This window comes from Mycetomoellerius zeteki, unplaced genomic scaffold, assembly GCF_001594055.1.
Source record: "Mycetomoellerius zeteki isolate Tzet28-1 unplaced genomic scaffold, Tzet1.0 scaffold3, whole genome shotgun sequence".
In the NCBI taxonomy this organism is placed as follows: domain Eukaryota; kingdom Metazoa; phylum Arthropoda; class Insecta; order Hymenoptera; family Formicidae; genus Mycetomoellerius; species Mycetomoellerius zeteki.
The window spans coordinates 261,278-277,851 of NW_017257282.1; the positions used below are offsets into that span (position 1 = coordinate 261,278).

Here is a 16,574-nt window from a genome sequence, read left to right on the forward strand (position 1 = left end):
AAGAAGTTTATTCTTCGCCTATTCAATCAGAGCAACATTTGAGAAATCGTATCGTAGCTGCAGCGAACAGAATATCGCAAGAACAGTGCCTGGCTGCTACAAGAGCCGTGTTTGACAGATGCAATGCTTGTATTGCTGCAAGAGGTGCACATTTCGAACAAAATCTTCATTAAAAAGTTTATAAATAAAATAATTAAAATAATAAATTAAATATATTTTTTTCTTTTTTCGTGATTTCCTGCGAAACAAAGCAAAAAGGAGCATATGTCTATAGGACTTTTTTTCTTAGTTTTTTACTCCTCTACACGCTCCCGAAGTTTTGCCATTTAATTTGGAAACACCTATATAATTTAATTTAATCTAATTATTTTCATTATTTTTTTTATTATTGTTTTCTCTTCATTATTTTAATTTAATCCTTGACGCAAAACGTCTGATTTTCTTCTCAATCGATTTCTCGAGTATCTCTTGACAATTTCTCTGTAAGTACCGAGCGCGGATCCACGTGAAAGTGCATCTCGCCTTTCTCCATTCAGGTTTATTGTTCGCAACGATTGTGGAACGACTACTACGGATCGAAATTAGGTCAAAATCGATGGAAGATACATATTTGACCTTCAGTAATAACTTGTACAATTTAAAAAATTTTAATGTCTTTGTTTACTCAAGAAAGCAAAGTTTTTATTGCCACAGTAACATTCTTACTCATCCACGTATAAAGACCGGTTTCAGGTAACGGTACCAGCTAAGGCTTGTATGAAAACGTATACAAACGTGTAATTAAACTGAAGAGACTAACGAAAGCGAGAGGAAGTTGGGTGAAAGTCGTTTGTCCGGTTCTATATGTGATGTCTCTCGCCGAACACATCTCATATTATTTTATTTCCTCCGAAATCGCTTCGTCAATACGGGGAAAGTAATTGCATAACGAATGCGGTGTGACATCCACTGGGGCGGAAAGATTTAAATTTTAAATTAAGTGAAGTATTTCCATACGCAATCTAACGTTTGTGATAGAGCATTTTTAGAGTGATTAATACACGGACTTTACAGACTAGAAGCACTATATTCGGCAAAGGTATACATAACACGTCACGACGCGTCTTTTGTTTACCGCCTACGACAGTGAAAGTGATTACGTGTTGTGTGTACGTGCAAATAATTTTAATATTTTACTTTCCACTTGCCTTAACATCTCGTTAAATTGCAAATTCACGTTGATAATCTATGACATTTGTGCATCGTAGCTTCCTCTATGATGTCCAAGTTACAAGTAATGCAACCAGCTTTATATTCTCTTAATCATTCTCCACAACTCGCTTCTTACACTAAATCAATTATCTCGAAGTAGGTCGGCAATAGAAAAACAATTAAGTCGTCTCAGATCACTCGATTCATTAAAAATTTTATGGCTATTTAAATTTCTAGCATCTCTATGTTTATTATTTAAAATTAAATCATAGAATTCATTCTCCTTCTATTTCAGCTTTCTCTTGAAAATGAAAAACAAAATTTACAAAATACAAGAAATACCTAAATTTCCAAGTAAAACGACGTTTAAAGGTTCTGTACATTATTTCTGCTTTATACAGATTATATAAACTAGTTATTCAAATAGAAACTGATCGGTATCCAAGTAGCTTCTCTTAAATATTCATAGCACAGTAATTCGTCTTTAGCATCACAATAATGGGTCGGATGCTTGACAAATCGCGAATCTGAATAAGGACGAAACGGAAGCAATATTTAAAGAGGAGAAAGTTTTTATACACATATATTCTACAATAGAACGACACACGTAGATTTCACTCCTAATTTCAATAAAGCATTTTATGCGATACATATATCTACATTTAAGAAATATATTGGAGAAATCTCAATTTTCCAATTATTAAACAAATAGCGATGAACGTATGCAAATATTATATTGCTTCGGCCAATCGGTAATCGATAAAAACACTTCTTGCCGCGGTCGCTCTTCGTCGACGAACGCGAAAAAATATTTACCCCTCTGAAAAAAATAGGATCTCTAATGGATTAAACAATAAGTCTATCAATCTACGATTAAACAAACACGAGATCCTACATCTTTTTCATGATTTACATTTAGTTTGTATAAGTTAAAAGTATATCATCATTACTTTGAAAATGACTATTTGACTATTTATTGTGAAGAATTTACAATGCAAGAATCTGTATAATTATTTCACTCAGTTGTACTCGTATATATCCCGATCCTCTTTTGTCTCTATAATAATAATCTTATAATTTTGTAGCTAATAAAGGAAATTATTAATATTAATGTTGATACATGGAAATTTTATTGTTTGTATTTTAACATTTTTTCTCTAAAATTGCATAGCTACTTTTGTAATTGTTAATTATATTTTCATATATATTTAAAAAATTTTACGTAAAATTACCATTGTAACAACAAAGAAAATAGTCTTTTATATTTTTTTATAAAATATAAAAAATCATTAATTGTTTAAAAACATACCTGACCGTTTATCTTCAGATGCACCAGCGATAAACTAATTTTCTCAGTCCGCTACCGCGTCTTATACTCTCGCTCTCTAACGAAACTTTCTCCTTGCACGATGCCGTGGTCTGTGCTTTTACCAAAGTCGTCACGAATCTTATATAGAAGCCGTCCCTTTCGGGGATGCTGGACCCGTCGCGTGAACCACCGGTGGGGTAGATCCATGAGTCATCGACGACGGGCGAACATCCGTCTTCGTGACGCTTCTTCTGGCACATCGTAAAAAAGCAAATCAGAAAAAGTGTAATTCGAACAACGTAATGCGTACCTTGGATGCGTCAGACTCATCTTTTCGTCACATACGAATACGAAAAATCGCATCTCCCGCCATTTTTCCATTCTTACTATATCAACGTTTTATTTTTCGATTTACACACATTGAGAAACGATACATTGGATATATGTATATGCACTGGAAATCGTATTTTATACATTATACCTGCTGTTCTCTCGATAGCATTTAGAATATTTATTTTATCGGAAAAATACAAAAAATACAATAAATTGCAGTGCGGTATGATTGAAATTTACATTGTGACTTCGAAAGAAATTTACACTGAATCCATTAATCCTATATTGTGAAAGAATAACACAATGGAATATTTAATATGATTTCTAGTAAGCATATATCTTAATTCAACATTTGTAATATTTATATGATTAAAATTTCCATTAATTCTGAATGAAAAATCTGTCACATTAAATTATACAAATTAATATATGTACTTGAATGATTCACGTGACAATTCATTGTATTCAAAATCATTTAATATTTATAATACCGAAATATATAACAAGAATCGAGTGAAGATATTTTTGATTATTCTTACGCATCCTCTAATTGAAGAATGAAAAAGTATAAACAATACTCTAAAGTTTCAATATTCTCTTTTCAAATTAATTTAAATTGTTTTTTTTTCGAAAAGAAATTCGACCGCGAATGTAAAAGGCCATCAGGTACGAAGAAGTCAACTCGCATGGTCTTTCGTATAATTAGTTTGCCACACAATTCCTGGAGAACATCAAGTGGGTTTTTCTTGTACAGCTGGCATTATATAAGAGACAGGAACATGTATATACAAATATAAATACAGAACTATTGTCGTTTATCATTTAATGAACATTTGGTGAATGAATTATGCCTTACATAATTATGCTTTACGTCATTTTATATTTGTCGTCAATAAAATTGCGTACAAATTTATTCAGGTCAGGTTTCGAGGTTACCTCGCAAATAAATAATAAATTTGTCTAAGATTCGACCAGAGGAAATTGTAATATTGGTGTTGCAATTGTATCCTCCGAAGAGGATCTATAAATTTACGGTCATTATCCTACATTGTTTTCGCGGTAATCCGTTTGACGACATTATAATATCGATTTCTTCAATCGATTTATACTCTAATTTAAGTAATTGTAGAATCGTATTGTTGGCATTCACGATTATGTAGAAAGATTTTTCTTGCGACATGAGTCTTTCATGTCGCAACTCCCAAAATAAATGATTACACTTGAGGAACTGTACCAAACCGGATACTTTCTTTTCATGGTCGTGCCGGGCGTGAGGTGCATCGACCTTGACTTCATGGATCATCGGGTTCAATATAATGATTTTCACTCTCGATAGAAAGTGAAGAGGCGTACTTCGACAAGAGACGCCTCCGTCTCGCTACGAGGAAACGAGTATTACGGCCATTGATCAGAAAGATTATGATGGTATAAAAAGTAGTATAAAAAATATGGCTGCTAGGGTCCAAACGCAGAGCTAGATGTATCCCGTAAATATTTAGGCTCTCTCAGGATCCGGGAGAAAGTACTCGCGCGTGTATTCCAAGGGAGCGTGTCAATGAACTTATCCGTTTTAGGTCTCGCGGGAGTTTTTTCATCCAATTGAATCCCGTAGTTTCTCGCCACGAGGAAATTACACGATTTCGCGATTTTAGACGAATTTTCGCATGAAAAATTGCAATTTTCGCCGTTTTGGTTCCAGTAGAGTGAATTACTCAAATTTAGAACGGGAACCAAAATCCTTAATGCGACCTATTTTTTTTTCTTGTCACGTATCGATGATCACAACGGCGATGCAACGATGCCGATTTCCTTTCACGGACCATGCACTGCGTCATTACGAAACAGGGATTTTCCGCGGCCTTTCGTAACACTGGGAATTTCGTGTCGTGGATCGTGCCGTGTTAAACCGCGCGTGAATTGTCTTGACCCAATTCAGATATCCTTCTACGTTTTCTTCTTTCTACGCTGGAATGCAAATGAATTCGATGCAGCGAATATAACATAGATAATAACTTCACGTGAAGACAATAACTTCGCGTTCGAGCGTGTTAAGATTAAAGCTCTAAAATGCATATAATATTATAACGCTCGCGTACGGAATACAAGAGATCCGAGTTCGACTCCCGGCCAAGGTAATATTTCTCGCAATAAATTTAATTACAGTTTTTCAGCATATTAACATCTTGTAATATGATGCCTAATTGAACATCAAAATTATTAAAATTGTTTGTCAATTTAATTTACGAGTTTACTACAGTAGTTTAATTGTGTTTATATAGTATATTATAATCCGGACAAAGAATTCGGCGCGCAGTTCGAAAGACTACTAATATGGTATATATGCAAGTATGTACAGGGTGTTTGGAAAGTAATGAAAAATCTTTTGCATAGAGAGGCAGAATGAACTAAACTGAGAAGAAAAGTCCTTTACCATTTTACAATTTTCGCAATAGTTAACAAGATATTAATTACTAAAAATTGTCGAAAATTGGTCTTCAATAATTTTTTACTCAAATACTATTAATTTTACAGAAAAACTGAAAGAGACAAAAATTGTTTATTTTCTTCTCATAAAGTTCTAAGAATTTTTTTAGAAATTTTTATCAACTTTTTAGTATTGCATTTTCTTATTTTTACCGACATGAGAAAATACTGTATTAAAAAATTCTGAAAAAATTCTTAGAACCTTATAAGAAGAAAATAAACAATTTTTGTCTCTTACAGTTTTTCTGTAAAGTTAATAGTACTTGAATAAAATTATTGAAGACCAATTTTCAACGATTTTTAATAATTAATATCTTGTTAATTATTGCGAAAATTGTAAAATGGTAGAAGACTTTTCTTCTCAGTTTAGTCCATTCTGCCCCTATGCGAAAGATTTTTCATTACTTTCCAAACTGTATACAGGGTGTCTCTTAAGTAAGGTCCGAGCCGCATTGGGGACGTAGAATGGGTCAAGGGGAATAAAAAAGTTTTATACCATTTTAGATATTCGCTGTAAAAATTTCAGCTAAAATAACATTCTTGGATAGTGTAGACGCGGTGCGGCGAAATACCGTTAGATAGGACCGTCATACCAGGCGGCAAAGCGCTATTCCCTCGCTGCGCGCCGTCGTTGTCGAGTGAGGCATGATGGGCCGTGCTACGAATTCGCGCAGCGCGGCTTCACCGTTTTCTTGGCTTACATATTTTCTTTATTAATTTGAAAACTACAGCGAATATCTCAAAATTGTATAAAACTTTTTTGTTCCCCTTGACCCATATTACGCCCCCAATGCGGCTCGGACCTTACTTAAGAAACATCCTGTATATTATATATAATAATTCAAGATTGAATTATTTAAAGCATTAAAAGATCCAGCCTCGATCGTTATAGGCATTTTAATTTCTAGTATTGATTGTGTTCTCACATAAACGGTCTAAAATAAAGATTATTGATTATAACGCAAAATTATATGAATTTTTTAAGAGAGAAAAATTCTTAGTAATTCTTTCTCGAGAAGAACGATAAAGAGGATCGGCTATGACTATGTAATTTCTTCGAGGTTGTCGAGGAAGGTATAGGAGATGGAAATAAGGGTTTAGAAAATAAACACGCCGACTTTCACCAAGTTCTTTCTTTTTTTTGCGTGGATGAGATTACACGATAGAAGATGATTATCGATGAGGAGACAAGCTGCGAGCTGCTACGCATACTTCCACACGGGCTTTACTGAGGTCGACGGCTACCGGTCTGATGATTTTTGCGGTCAGTAGGTAATATGGTACCCATGTTGCTCGATCGAGTAACTCGACGGGATCTCCGCGATCGGCGCAGAATAATAAGCGTATGGTGATACCTAGTAACGAGAAACGTGATAAAAAATTGTATTTTGATTTTCCAACCTAATTTGATCACAGAAAACGATAAGCTTTGAAAAATTTCCTTTTCTATTCTTTCTTTATCCTCAGCGATCCATATGAAAATTATATCTTGATCTACAGTATTTCTTTGTAATTTAATGTTGAGTGATCGAAAAATACAATTAAAGATTTGCGTTATTTTTTATATTGATTGAAATAATGAAAAGGCAGAATATAAGAGCGCGGCAGCAGATTATGGATTATTTGTAATTTTAATCTTTTCATTTTGCCAATTCTTTTATGATTATTTGCGACTTTTTTCATTATTATCTTTTGACATTATAATTTTAAAATCAAAATTATGACTTGTCAAGTATAATTGAATTTTAATTCTTGTATGTGTGTAATTTATATGCGACTGAAGAAGACTTTGTAAAGTTGAAACTCTAATTTCGCTTAATTAATGTATTCGCTTTTTAATGTATTGAACACATTAAATTTTATTTAATATTTTATAACATTCTTCGCTTTTGCTCGTCTTTGACTTTTTTTCTTATATTATTATCTTGGTATAAAGAACAAAGTTTTATAAGTATATAAATTTTAAAATCGATTCTTTAAATGTAAATTCACAAACGTCCGATTCTTGAATTGAAGCTATCGGTAACCAACCCATGGTTCGGTGGATGATCCTATTTTTAGAAATCGAACGTTTTTGCGGCGCGTGAGTCGATTTTCGAATGTTGAACGCCAAGATATACACTTGGACTTTTTATATCTACCTGTGAAAGAACGGGTGCGGCATAGGCGAGACGGGAAATCGGTGCGATTACCGGTGTAGCTATTGGCGCGATCGGCGCGACCAGCGGTGTGAGCTTGGCAGTTGACGCCGGAGTTTTCAACTCGGAGACGAGGGTGAGTGGTCTGGGTGCCGGCGCTGGCGCGGACCACGCAAGGCCGACGAGAGTGGCGAGCAGAATCTGCAAGTAATCGTCATAAAGGAAAAGCTCGCTTCTTATTTAAATTGGAAAACTTCGGCGCGGGGCACGTCGGCGAATATAAGTAACCGTTGAACCGCGTGAAGCGAATGAGTCTACGTGAGGTAAATATCATCGCGAGAAGACACCTCCTTCGCGCCTAACAGCGGTGAATAAAGCCCATGGCACATACAAAAACGTAAGACCGTAAGACATAATCAGTAAGCGAATTGGCCAATCACGATAGAGACCGTAAGGCCAGTAGCGAATCCAATCTTACGATTTCTTTACTGCTTACGTATTACGGCCTTACGTTTTTGTATGTGCCATGGGCTTAAGCGCGTTATACTTCCGGAGAATGAATGCGAATTGCAACTCAGAGACGTTGGAGATCACAATAGGAGAGAAATCACAAAAATTATTATTATTAAGTATTTCGTTACGATTTTTAAATTCATTGCGGATGCACTTTGCACTCTTCACGGAATGCCAGATTTACTTACGAATCGCAACATGACTTCGGGCAAGGATTCTGCGCGGATGCACTCGGGAACGATACTTCGTATAAATGCGCGCGCCAGCTTGGTTTCCTCGTACTTATAGAAGTCTCAAGGGATGCCGTAAAAAGTAGACTCGTCCGGCACTACAAAAGTTCCTAACTGCCGTACCACCGCATTCCTCCCCGGTCTCAGGGACGGACAAGGCTATAGTTGCAACATGACACATCCTTGCTCTAGGATGCATCGACCATGCATTACATTCTACTTCTGAAGTAACTTTATGGCTGTCCATTCATAATATATTTATAATATAGGAAAACAAAAATTTAATTAGTCGAACTCGGAAATAATTGATGTGCTCTACGCGGAAAGAATGGTTTTGCTAAAGTATTTAAAAATTTAGCTAAATATAGATCTGAAAATAATTTGGTTTTTTGGATTATCAAAATAATTATATATAGCACGCTTAAGTGTTGATGACAATGATGCGGATATAACATTTTAACAATCGCTCAGAATATTTATGATAAATATTACTATTCATTTTTTGAAATGTTATGTAAATACTTTATACATATTTTGTAATAAAGCTTTATTCGAAATATTATTAAAATATAGACTAATTATTTTATATAATATTTTTGAGATAAATATAAATAAGTATTTCTAATAAGTATTTTTTATTTTTATTATAATGCTTTATTAAGTATTTTTTACAACATTTATGTTTCATAAATGTTTCATAATATTTATAATAAATATTTATGATTGTACAATTTATAAGACCATAAAAATATTTATAAACTATTTAAAATAAGTCTAATAAATATTTACAAATATTTTGTAAATATTTTATGAATATTGTGTGCCGTCTGAGAGCTTGAACATCCTACATAATTATTCTCATAGCTCAACAAAATTATTTTCTAATTTAGCTAAATTTTTAGATACTTTAGCAAAACTGTCCTTTCCATTTTTTTACCATTTTAAATGATTGCTTTGAAAGAGAAGATAAAGGAAGATTATCGTAAATATTTACGCATAAAAGAATATGTATCGTGAATCAGTTAGAACGAAAGAAATAATACTATTTTCATCCAAAAAGATGCTTAATAATCTAAATCCTCAGTATATCTTCTTAACAAAAATTAAATTGCAGATTTCTTTCCGTTCGCATTACCTTTCGTTAAATATACAACGGATAAAACGCGCACGACAGAACAGTACATCGATAAGAATAATGCTTGAGTCCCGAGGAACGTTCCTCTCTTCCATTACTTCCCATTTCTATTTCTTCCTCTTTCGAGAAACAATCCTAGCGCAAGAGCCCTTCGACTTCGCATTTTTCAATTATCGATCCACGTCCCTCGGACGCAGCACGTACGTTTTCGCTGCAATTCTCCCGTTGGTATTTTCTTCAGCGAATATATGTGTGCACGTATACATTCCCAGTGTCAGTGTGGGACGAGCGTGATTTAAGAAAGGGAGACGCGAGAAGGTTCGATAGGCTAGCGCGACTCGACTACGCGCGTCTCTTTGGATACAAGCGCGATCCGGCGATGCTTTACAACGTCATTCGACGCACCGTAGACAAGGGATACCGAGGCCATTAGCAGTACTCGCAGTTCATTCACCCAAGACCTTGAGGATCCAAGCATGCATATACCTTCGAAGGCAATCGCGCGTCGGGCAATTTATATCGAGTTACAGATATGTATCATTGATCGAGTGGCGAACTCGTTGACAAGATGATGCAGATCTATACAATTTATGAGCGCGAATTTTACTTGTTGAGAAAATATTCGTAATACACAAATATAATAATACAGACGTACCTACATATAATAGAGAAATTATTGCATAAACGACAAATATAGATTGGACACAGAAGGGAATAATTTTTATATGATGACTTGAATACTTTACTTCTTGGGTTTGTTAAATGTATGTCTGGATATGAAATGCATGAAAAATTTATTGAGGAATTACATCGAGTATGTGCAATACAATCTTTTTTTTTATAAATGTTGACAAACGTGATTGATCGGCCTCTTTCCCAGGCTAAAGACTGCCAGTTTCGATCCGTTTGTTAAGTCACGCAAACGACATGGTTCTCGAACTTGGGATAGTTCTTAGAGTAATTTACGAAGACAATGTCGCTGCGAAAGTGATCGAGAATGATGATAGTTTCGGGTGAGCGGTTTTCCGATTGCGAGCAAAGACTAAAGGACGATTCTTCCTTTAACACTAACGAGCACAACAGGGATCAACTGTCTCTCTTTAAATTTATGAAACTTTTAATTGAATAATTTTTCATTTGAAGATAATTTAACCTTTTTTAATAAAATATTCTCAAACGAAGATCGTGTATTTTAAATTCATCATAGATTTTATTTTGTAAATCCATGCGTGCTCTTTAGAGTTACTATTTATGTTTTGATACTTCGCCCGGTGATTATTTATAATGCGTGTTGAATGCTATGCCCGTAATTGGATACAGTCTTCTCGGCGATCAGCTGATGGGGATACGCCGAATAATACGGTGAATAGTACGGTGCCGTGTAAGCTATTTCACGACTGGCAATCGCGGGTACTGCGACGTGCGATTCGATGGCTGCCAGAGGTTTTGCCACTGCGATCAACGGACGCGCGTCGTGAATCACTTGGTGTCCGTGGGCCTCGATCGTCTTCTCAGCGATCAAGGAGGCCTTCGCTACCGGTTGCACAATCTCGGCGACTGGTTGCTGTACCAGAGCGACATCCGCGTATCTCAGTAGCGCGGGTGAAGCCGCGGCCACCAGCGACGCCGATGGATGCACCACGTTGCTGCTGTGCGCCTCGACGACCTTCTCAGAAACGAGCTTGCCAATAACAGGCGTGAGAATAGTTCCACATTGCACCGTGGCGATGCTTGCCAGGACGGAAATAATCACCTACGAAAGAGAACGTTTGCCGCGGATATGAAACCTCCGGGTGATTTTGGAAAGAATAGGATACCGGCGGTGTCAATATTTTCCAACTGTCTTTACATTCTTAGTAGATCAAAAAATTGGACGTTCTGTTGTCAAAATATGCTAGGAATAATTATTATCAGTTCGATTAGCTTTAATTCGTTAAGCTCGTTGTTCGTTATTAATATTTATAATATATTAATATATTTATAAAATATGTTAAAAATAATTTTATATATTTTTTTTTACATTTATATAGGTTGTTTTATGGGAAATTGTTAAAACTAATCAGCTGTCATTTTTAAACGCACCCAGGGAATAGGAAAAGTAAAATATATTTTTTAATAAGACATTTGGCAGTTTTATTTACATATAAAGTAACAATGATTGGACATATTTGTATCATTTAATAAATGTTTATAAAAATGTCAAATATTGCTAATCGTAATAATATATGTATATTTTCGAAATGCTAAATTCTTAATGATATATATTTTGGAAATTAAAAAAAATTTTATTTAACATCTCTTTTGACAAAAAAAGAAATATACATCATTAAGAATTTTAGCATTTCGAAAATATAAATCATTAAGATTAAGGCTTTGACATTTTTATAAACATTTATTAAATGATACAAATCTTTTCGATCATCTTTACATTAATTCTTATTCCCTATATATGCGTTTAAAAATAATAGCTGATTAGTTTCAAGATAAGACACCTATTAAATTATATCATATATATAATTATTTTTAATTAATCTCGACGATTGCCAATCACTTTACTATTCAGAGGCAATAAATTTTTCGCCTTAGTTGCTAAATAATGTTAAGAATCGTCGATCTTACCAGCCTAAACATGACGATGGATTTTCACTACTTTTGGATCAGAACCTGGGACTGATCTGCACGCACGCGGATCTACGCATGCTTATATAGGAGAGTGCTTCCGTGATCTTCGAGAGACCTTCAAGGTCTGTGCAATAAGAATTCAACGCCCTGCCAGTGTATAGGATGTGTCGAGGAATATTCAATGTGCCGAAGGCACGTTCTTGTCTGAAAATATGTACGCGTGTAAAATACATTCCCGTGAACGTATTTCTTATTCGCATAAAATATTAAGAATTATCGAGAAAGGCCAAGAGAGATATTCCCTTGAACTCTGAAAATTTTATTTTAGGACAACGTCTTTTAAAGATCTTATCAACAAATAGGAATTATAATTAAAAATTAAAATATGTAATATAAATATTAGACAGAAGTGACTCCAAAATATTAAGATATGATTATTAATCACGACACCAGAATTGTGAAATGGATTAGCGGACGTTATGAAAATCGAGAGTGATGAAGGATTACTTTTTTGTCAGCTGTTGGTTCTGAAAGCATTAAGCTTTTTGTCATCGTCGTCGAGCTTGTGGGGTACACTTGACGATCGAACAAAGGGGCTTCGCGATCTTGAGACTTTACTTTTACTCCTCGCCTCTTGGTAACAATAAGCACATTACACCATAGACGCAAAGAGAAGTGGTACTCCTCAGAGACGCAACAAAAAGCACTCGAACGTGAAATTACGGTCGAAAACGCGCTTAATCTTAATGATCTCATTTATCAATTTCTACTTCGTGTATGGCATTAAGGATAGCGATTTCGACAAAAGACAATGTGTCACAATTGAAAAAGCAAAACAATTAAAATAAGATTAAAATTAGCCTTTCCTTTCTTAAATCGTGAATCGTTTAAAAAACACTATTCTATCAAGACAAGATGAACTTTTGTAAAGTAATATTTAAATATTTGTCTCTCCTCAATCAAAACTTACATTCGAAAAGATATATCATTTTCAATTCAAAATTATATCTTAGCATAACTATCTTCTAATATAAAATGCTTGGAATTTTTTCTGGATTCGACACATTCAATACGTATGCAACGACATATGTATAGACACTATCTACAGTTTTCCTTCGCAAAACGTAGGTGCGATATTGAATAATTCGCCAAACTTGCCTCCTTCTCATGGAGACTTTTTTAAAGCTTCCATAAAGAATTTAGTAAGTTAGGTTCGTGAAAAGTGCATGGACGGGTTTGTATGTTCCCTGTAAATATATTCAATACGTGACCCGACGGCGCGCGGTAAAGTTTCGCTTCGCGAGTGCCATGACGGAGTACGAGCGGGGACCAAAGCCGAAACTCAAACAACCGTTGATCGCCAAGTCGGTAAACAGTTTTCATCGAGTCGTTCCAAATCCTATTTTGCGAAAAGCCTCACGTAAACGGATAGGTAGGACGCAACGTATAGGTGGACGTACTCCATGCGGGCGTGGCGTTGTGTGCTGAAATAAAAAAATTATAAGAACGAGATCACCCCGTGATCACGAGTGCGAGGAAAAATCTGCGATCCCCGATAAGCTCCCAATGGTACGTGATACGGAGGAATTAGTCCTTTAGGTAGAGCGCCGTGAGAACGCAATGAAGTAGAATTCGATAACCTCGAACTCGCAGTTCGACAATAACATGTGATATCATTCGATGGGACTATCCTAAGATTCTAATGAGAAGCAAAGGTAAAATTCGAGGAGAGATTACGAGGTAATATCCGAAATATAAAAATAAGCTCCGAAATCAGCGAGTTCTGAGATAGCGTTGATACGTTCTCTAACTACAATAGTTGAAGGTGTCAATAAGGACTGAACACATAGAGCACATTTATTTAAAGGCAAAAATGGCAACTTTATTGATTAATCGTAGCGATCGATCGTTCGACCGTGTGGACAGGCTGATACAAGTTTAGTCAAAGTGCCTGGTTGATGGATAATTTGGTCGATTCGGTCGGTCGTTCCGATGAATCGTCACGCGTCCGATTGGATGATGAAGGACGTCTTCATTATCGGCATGTGGATTGTCTTGAGCGATGGGCGAAAGGTGGTTAATTAGTGATTCTCCCTTAATGAAGGGCGACGATGGGGTGATGGGCGGTGTAGGCGACCGGTGCAGCATGGGCGACGACGGCGGGGGCGGCAGCGACGACCGGTGCGGCGGCGACGACTGGGGCAGTTTTCAAGATCGGCGCGGTGTAGGCGAGCGGAGCAGTGGCCAGAAGCGGACTCTTCACAGACACCTTGTAGGTGTTGGCGTAGCTGGTGGCGACCGGGAGGGTATGGGCGACCGCTACCGGAGCCGCGACTACCGGAGCCGCGTGGAGGGCGGGTGACAAGTAGCCGGGTGCAGCCGCGGCGCAAGCCACCAGGGCAAAGAGAGCGATGATCTTGTACATGGTGATTGAGATTGTTGCTTCGTACTTCGGCAGAACACTGAAGAGCGAATGATGCCTGAACACGGCATCTAGGACCCCTTATATTCGTCGGGGCTGACCTCTCCCACCTCTCACGGACCATCCGGTCCCGGCCACAGGTTCCTGTTGCCTTCCTCACGTCGCTCGTACCGCCATTGCTCGTTTTTTTTTTGTTGCGCGGCCACTTGTTGGAAGAGCACTGCCAAGGACTGCCTGATCGTTCGTGGCCTCAGCCGCAGACCCTTCACCGCTTCATATTTCGCAGATTTCGCTGGTACCCTCACGTGACGTAGCCTCGATGGTGGCGCAGTTGTCCATCATCGTTTTGTTTCTTCGAGAAGGACACGGGAAATACTCGAAAGGGCGACCATGATTGTTGATGGCCTTATCTCCGGGCTCTCTTTGTTTGCGAATACATGATGCCTGGATGGAGAGGTTCAATGACATAGCCTCGACTATCGATCATCAAACTCTTGACAGTATAGCCGAGTCCGGAACAATCATATGTAATTATCAAGCGATTTATTGCGTGTACATATTAGCTTTTGAACCGGCCGACGGGCCTAAAATACGAGTTGTTCGAATTGCCTCGGGCAATAATGACGTTTGGAACAGCTTGTCACTTCCTCGATTAATTCTTGATTCTTGACGGAGACGTGACATAATAATAGCCGCTTAATTGATAACGTCGACTGTAGAACATATAAATAATTTTATTATTAAACTTTCTTGTCATTGTAAGTCATTATATCTGAGATGCACACACACACATCTCATTAATAATATTTAAACAATTAAAGTAGCCTTGACAGCCGTTAGACCGACGTGGTCTCAGTTAAAATCGTTAACCCGTTCGTATAAAGGACGCTTCCAGGTTGCTTGCCCTGACTTTGGTCGTTTAGAAGGCAATGCTTCTCTTCCTCTTTGTACTTTACCCCATTTTAATGCTTATGAATTGCAACGATTTACGAGCCGGGTCGCCTTGCTCGCGGGTTTCTCTCTCAGCACGGCGGTTGAGCGGTTTTGTTCCACGAAACATACATATGTTGTTCTAACAAACTTATACCTATGCACAACAACTTGTATGCATAACTTTTTTCTCAAAGTTTTTTTAAAACTCGTTCATCTAAAAAGTTTTTTAAAAACTTTCAACTTCTGTGTCTCCAATTATTTAAGAACAATCTGCGAAAGATTAACTTTTTTCTCGACTAAATAATTGAGAAAATAATCGAGAGAATTAAATAATTTACGAGACGAAAGTTTTTCTCTAGTAACTTTTAATTTATTTGTTACTTACAATAAATACATATTTTTATTAAGTTTATAGATTAATCTTTCTCTTACAAAATATTCACTTTCAAAATCATTCTTTTGTAATTTCCTGAAAAAATTTCCTCGAAAATTTATTGTTTTTAATTTTTAGATCTTTTTTCTTTCAACTTCTATATTTATATCTAACTTAATAAATGATCGAATAACGCAGAGATCGAACGATAATCACGCCCACGTATGTTACGCTGTCCAAAACTGATGGGTGGTGGCAAACCAGAATCGGTGGCGGGAGACATTGTGACACGAGTCGCGAAAGTAAATGCTCGACTTACACAATTTCGCACGACGTGTCATATGGGCAAACGTATTCATGTGTTTGTTGCGTGCCTTATCTCTATCCTGTGCGTTTGCTCCGTTCCTTGCGCAATCATGCATCAACAATGACAATGCGTGACAGCTCGCACTGACGAAAATCGCAACGACTTCGGTGACAACCGGTTAGACGTAACGTCGACTACCGACCATACTTTTCTACGCAATGGAGTATGCGTGTGGAATAAAATATGCGTTTTTACGCAAGATGCAACCATCATCCTCGTTTCGTACTTTCATCGTTAATTGACAAATTACAATGAATATCGCTGTATGCATGTCAAAATTTCACGAATCGTTTTTCCGACTGAAATTTATAATGCATTCGTTTATATTAAATACTTGTATATACGATATACAAGTATTTAATATATTATTAAATTGATGAATTGATAATTGTGACATAGCGTATATTCGTTTCTGACGCTATGTAATTATTTACATGTGGTAGACCATTGTTACAATTATAAATTTTACATACGGTAAATTATTTTCCCTCAGAAAAGAGGGGAATTGGTACATATTGTACCGA

General features: G+C 36.5%; 4 protein-coding genes across 5 annotated transcripts in view; all 4 read right to left on the reverse strand.

Annotated features, from left to right (window-relative positions):
• The window catches only part of LOC108724464 (uncharacterized), a 10,918-nt gene extending 8,318 nt beyond the window's left edge, over positions 1-2,600 (reverse strand). For both annotated transcript variants that reach the window (XM_018450851.1, XM_018450850.1), the window contains exon 1: positions 2,501-2,600. The gene's annotated coding sequence lies outside the window, so the exon portion shown is untranslated. The remainder of the gene's footprint in view (positions 1-2,500) is intronic.
• Positions 2,601-6,432: 3,832 nt separating this feature from the next.
• On the reverse strand, positions 6,433-8,233 carry LOC108724452 (uncharacterized). Its single transcript, XM_018450831.1, has 3 exons — positions 8,157-8,233; positions 7,459-7,656; positions 6,433-6,672 (listed from the first exon to the last, which is right to left on the reverse strand). The coding sequence occupies exons 1-3, from the start codon at positions 8,166-8,168 to the stop codon at positions 6,583-6,585; spliced, it is 300 nt and encodes a 99-aa protein (XP_018306333.1). The 5' UTR covers positions 8,169-8,233; the 3' UTR covers positions 6,433-6,582.
• Positions 8,234-10,538: 2,305 nt separating this feature from the next.
• On the reverse strand, positions 10,539-12,012 carry LOC108724450 (uncharacterized). Its single transcript, XM_018450827.1, has 2 exons — positions 11,953-12,012; positions 10,539-11,086 (listed from the first exon to the last, which is right to left on the reverse strand). Exons 1-2 carry the CDS (start codon positions 11,962-11,964, stop codon positions 10,613-10,615), a joined length of 486 nt encoding a protein of 161 aa, XP_018306329.1. The 5' UTR covers positions 11,965-12,012; the 3' UTR covers positions 10,539-10,612.
• Positions 12,013-13,811: 1,799 nt separating this feature from the next.
• On the reverse strand, positions 13,812-14,443 carry LOC108724447 (cuticle protein 38). The gene has a single exon (XM_018450824.1). The coding sequence runs from the start codon at positions 14,378-14,380 to the stop codon at positions 14,051-14,053; it is 330 nt and encodes a 109-aa protein (XP_018306326.1). The 5' UTR covers positions 14,381-14,443; the 3' UTR covers positions 13,812-14,050.
• Positions 14,444-16,574: the final 2,131 nt, after the last annotated feature.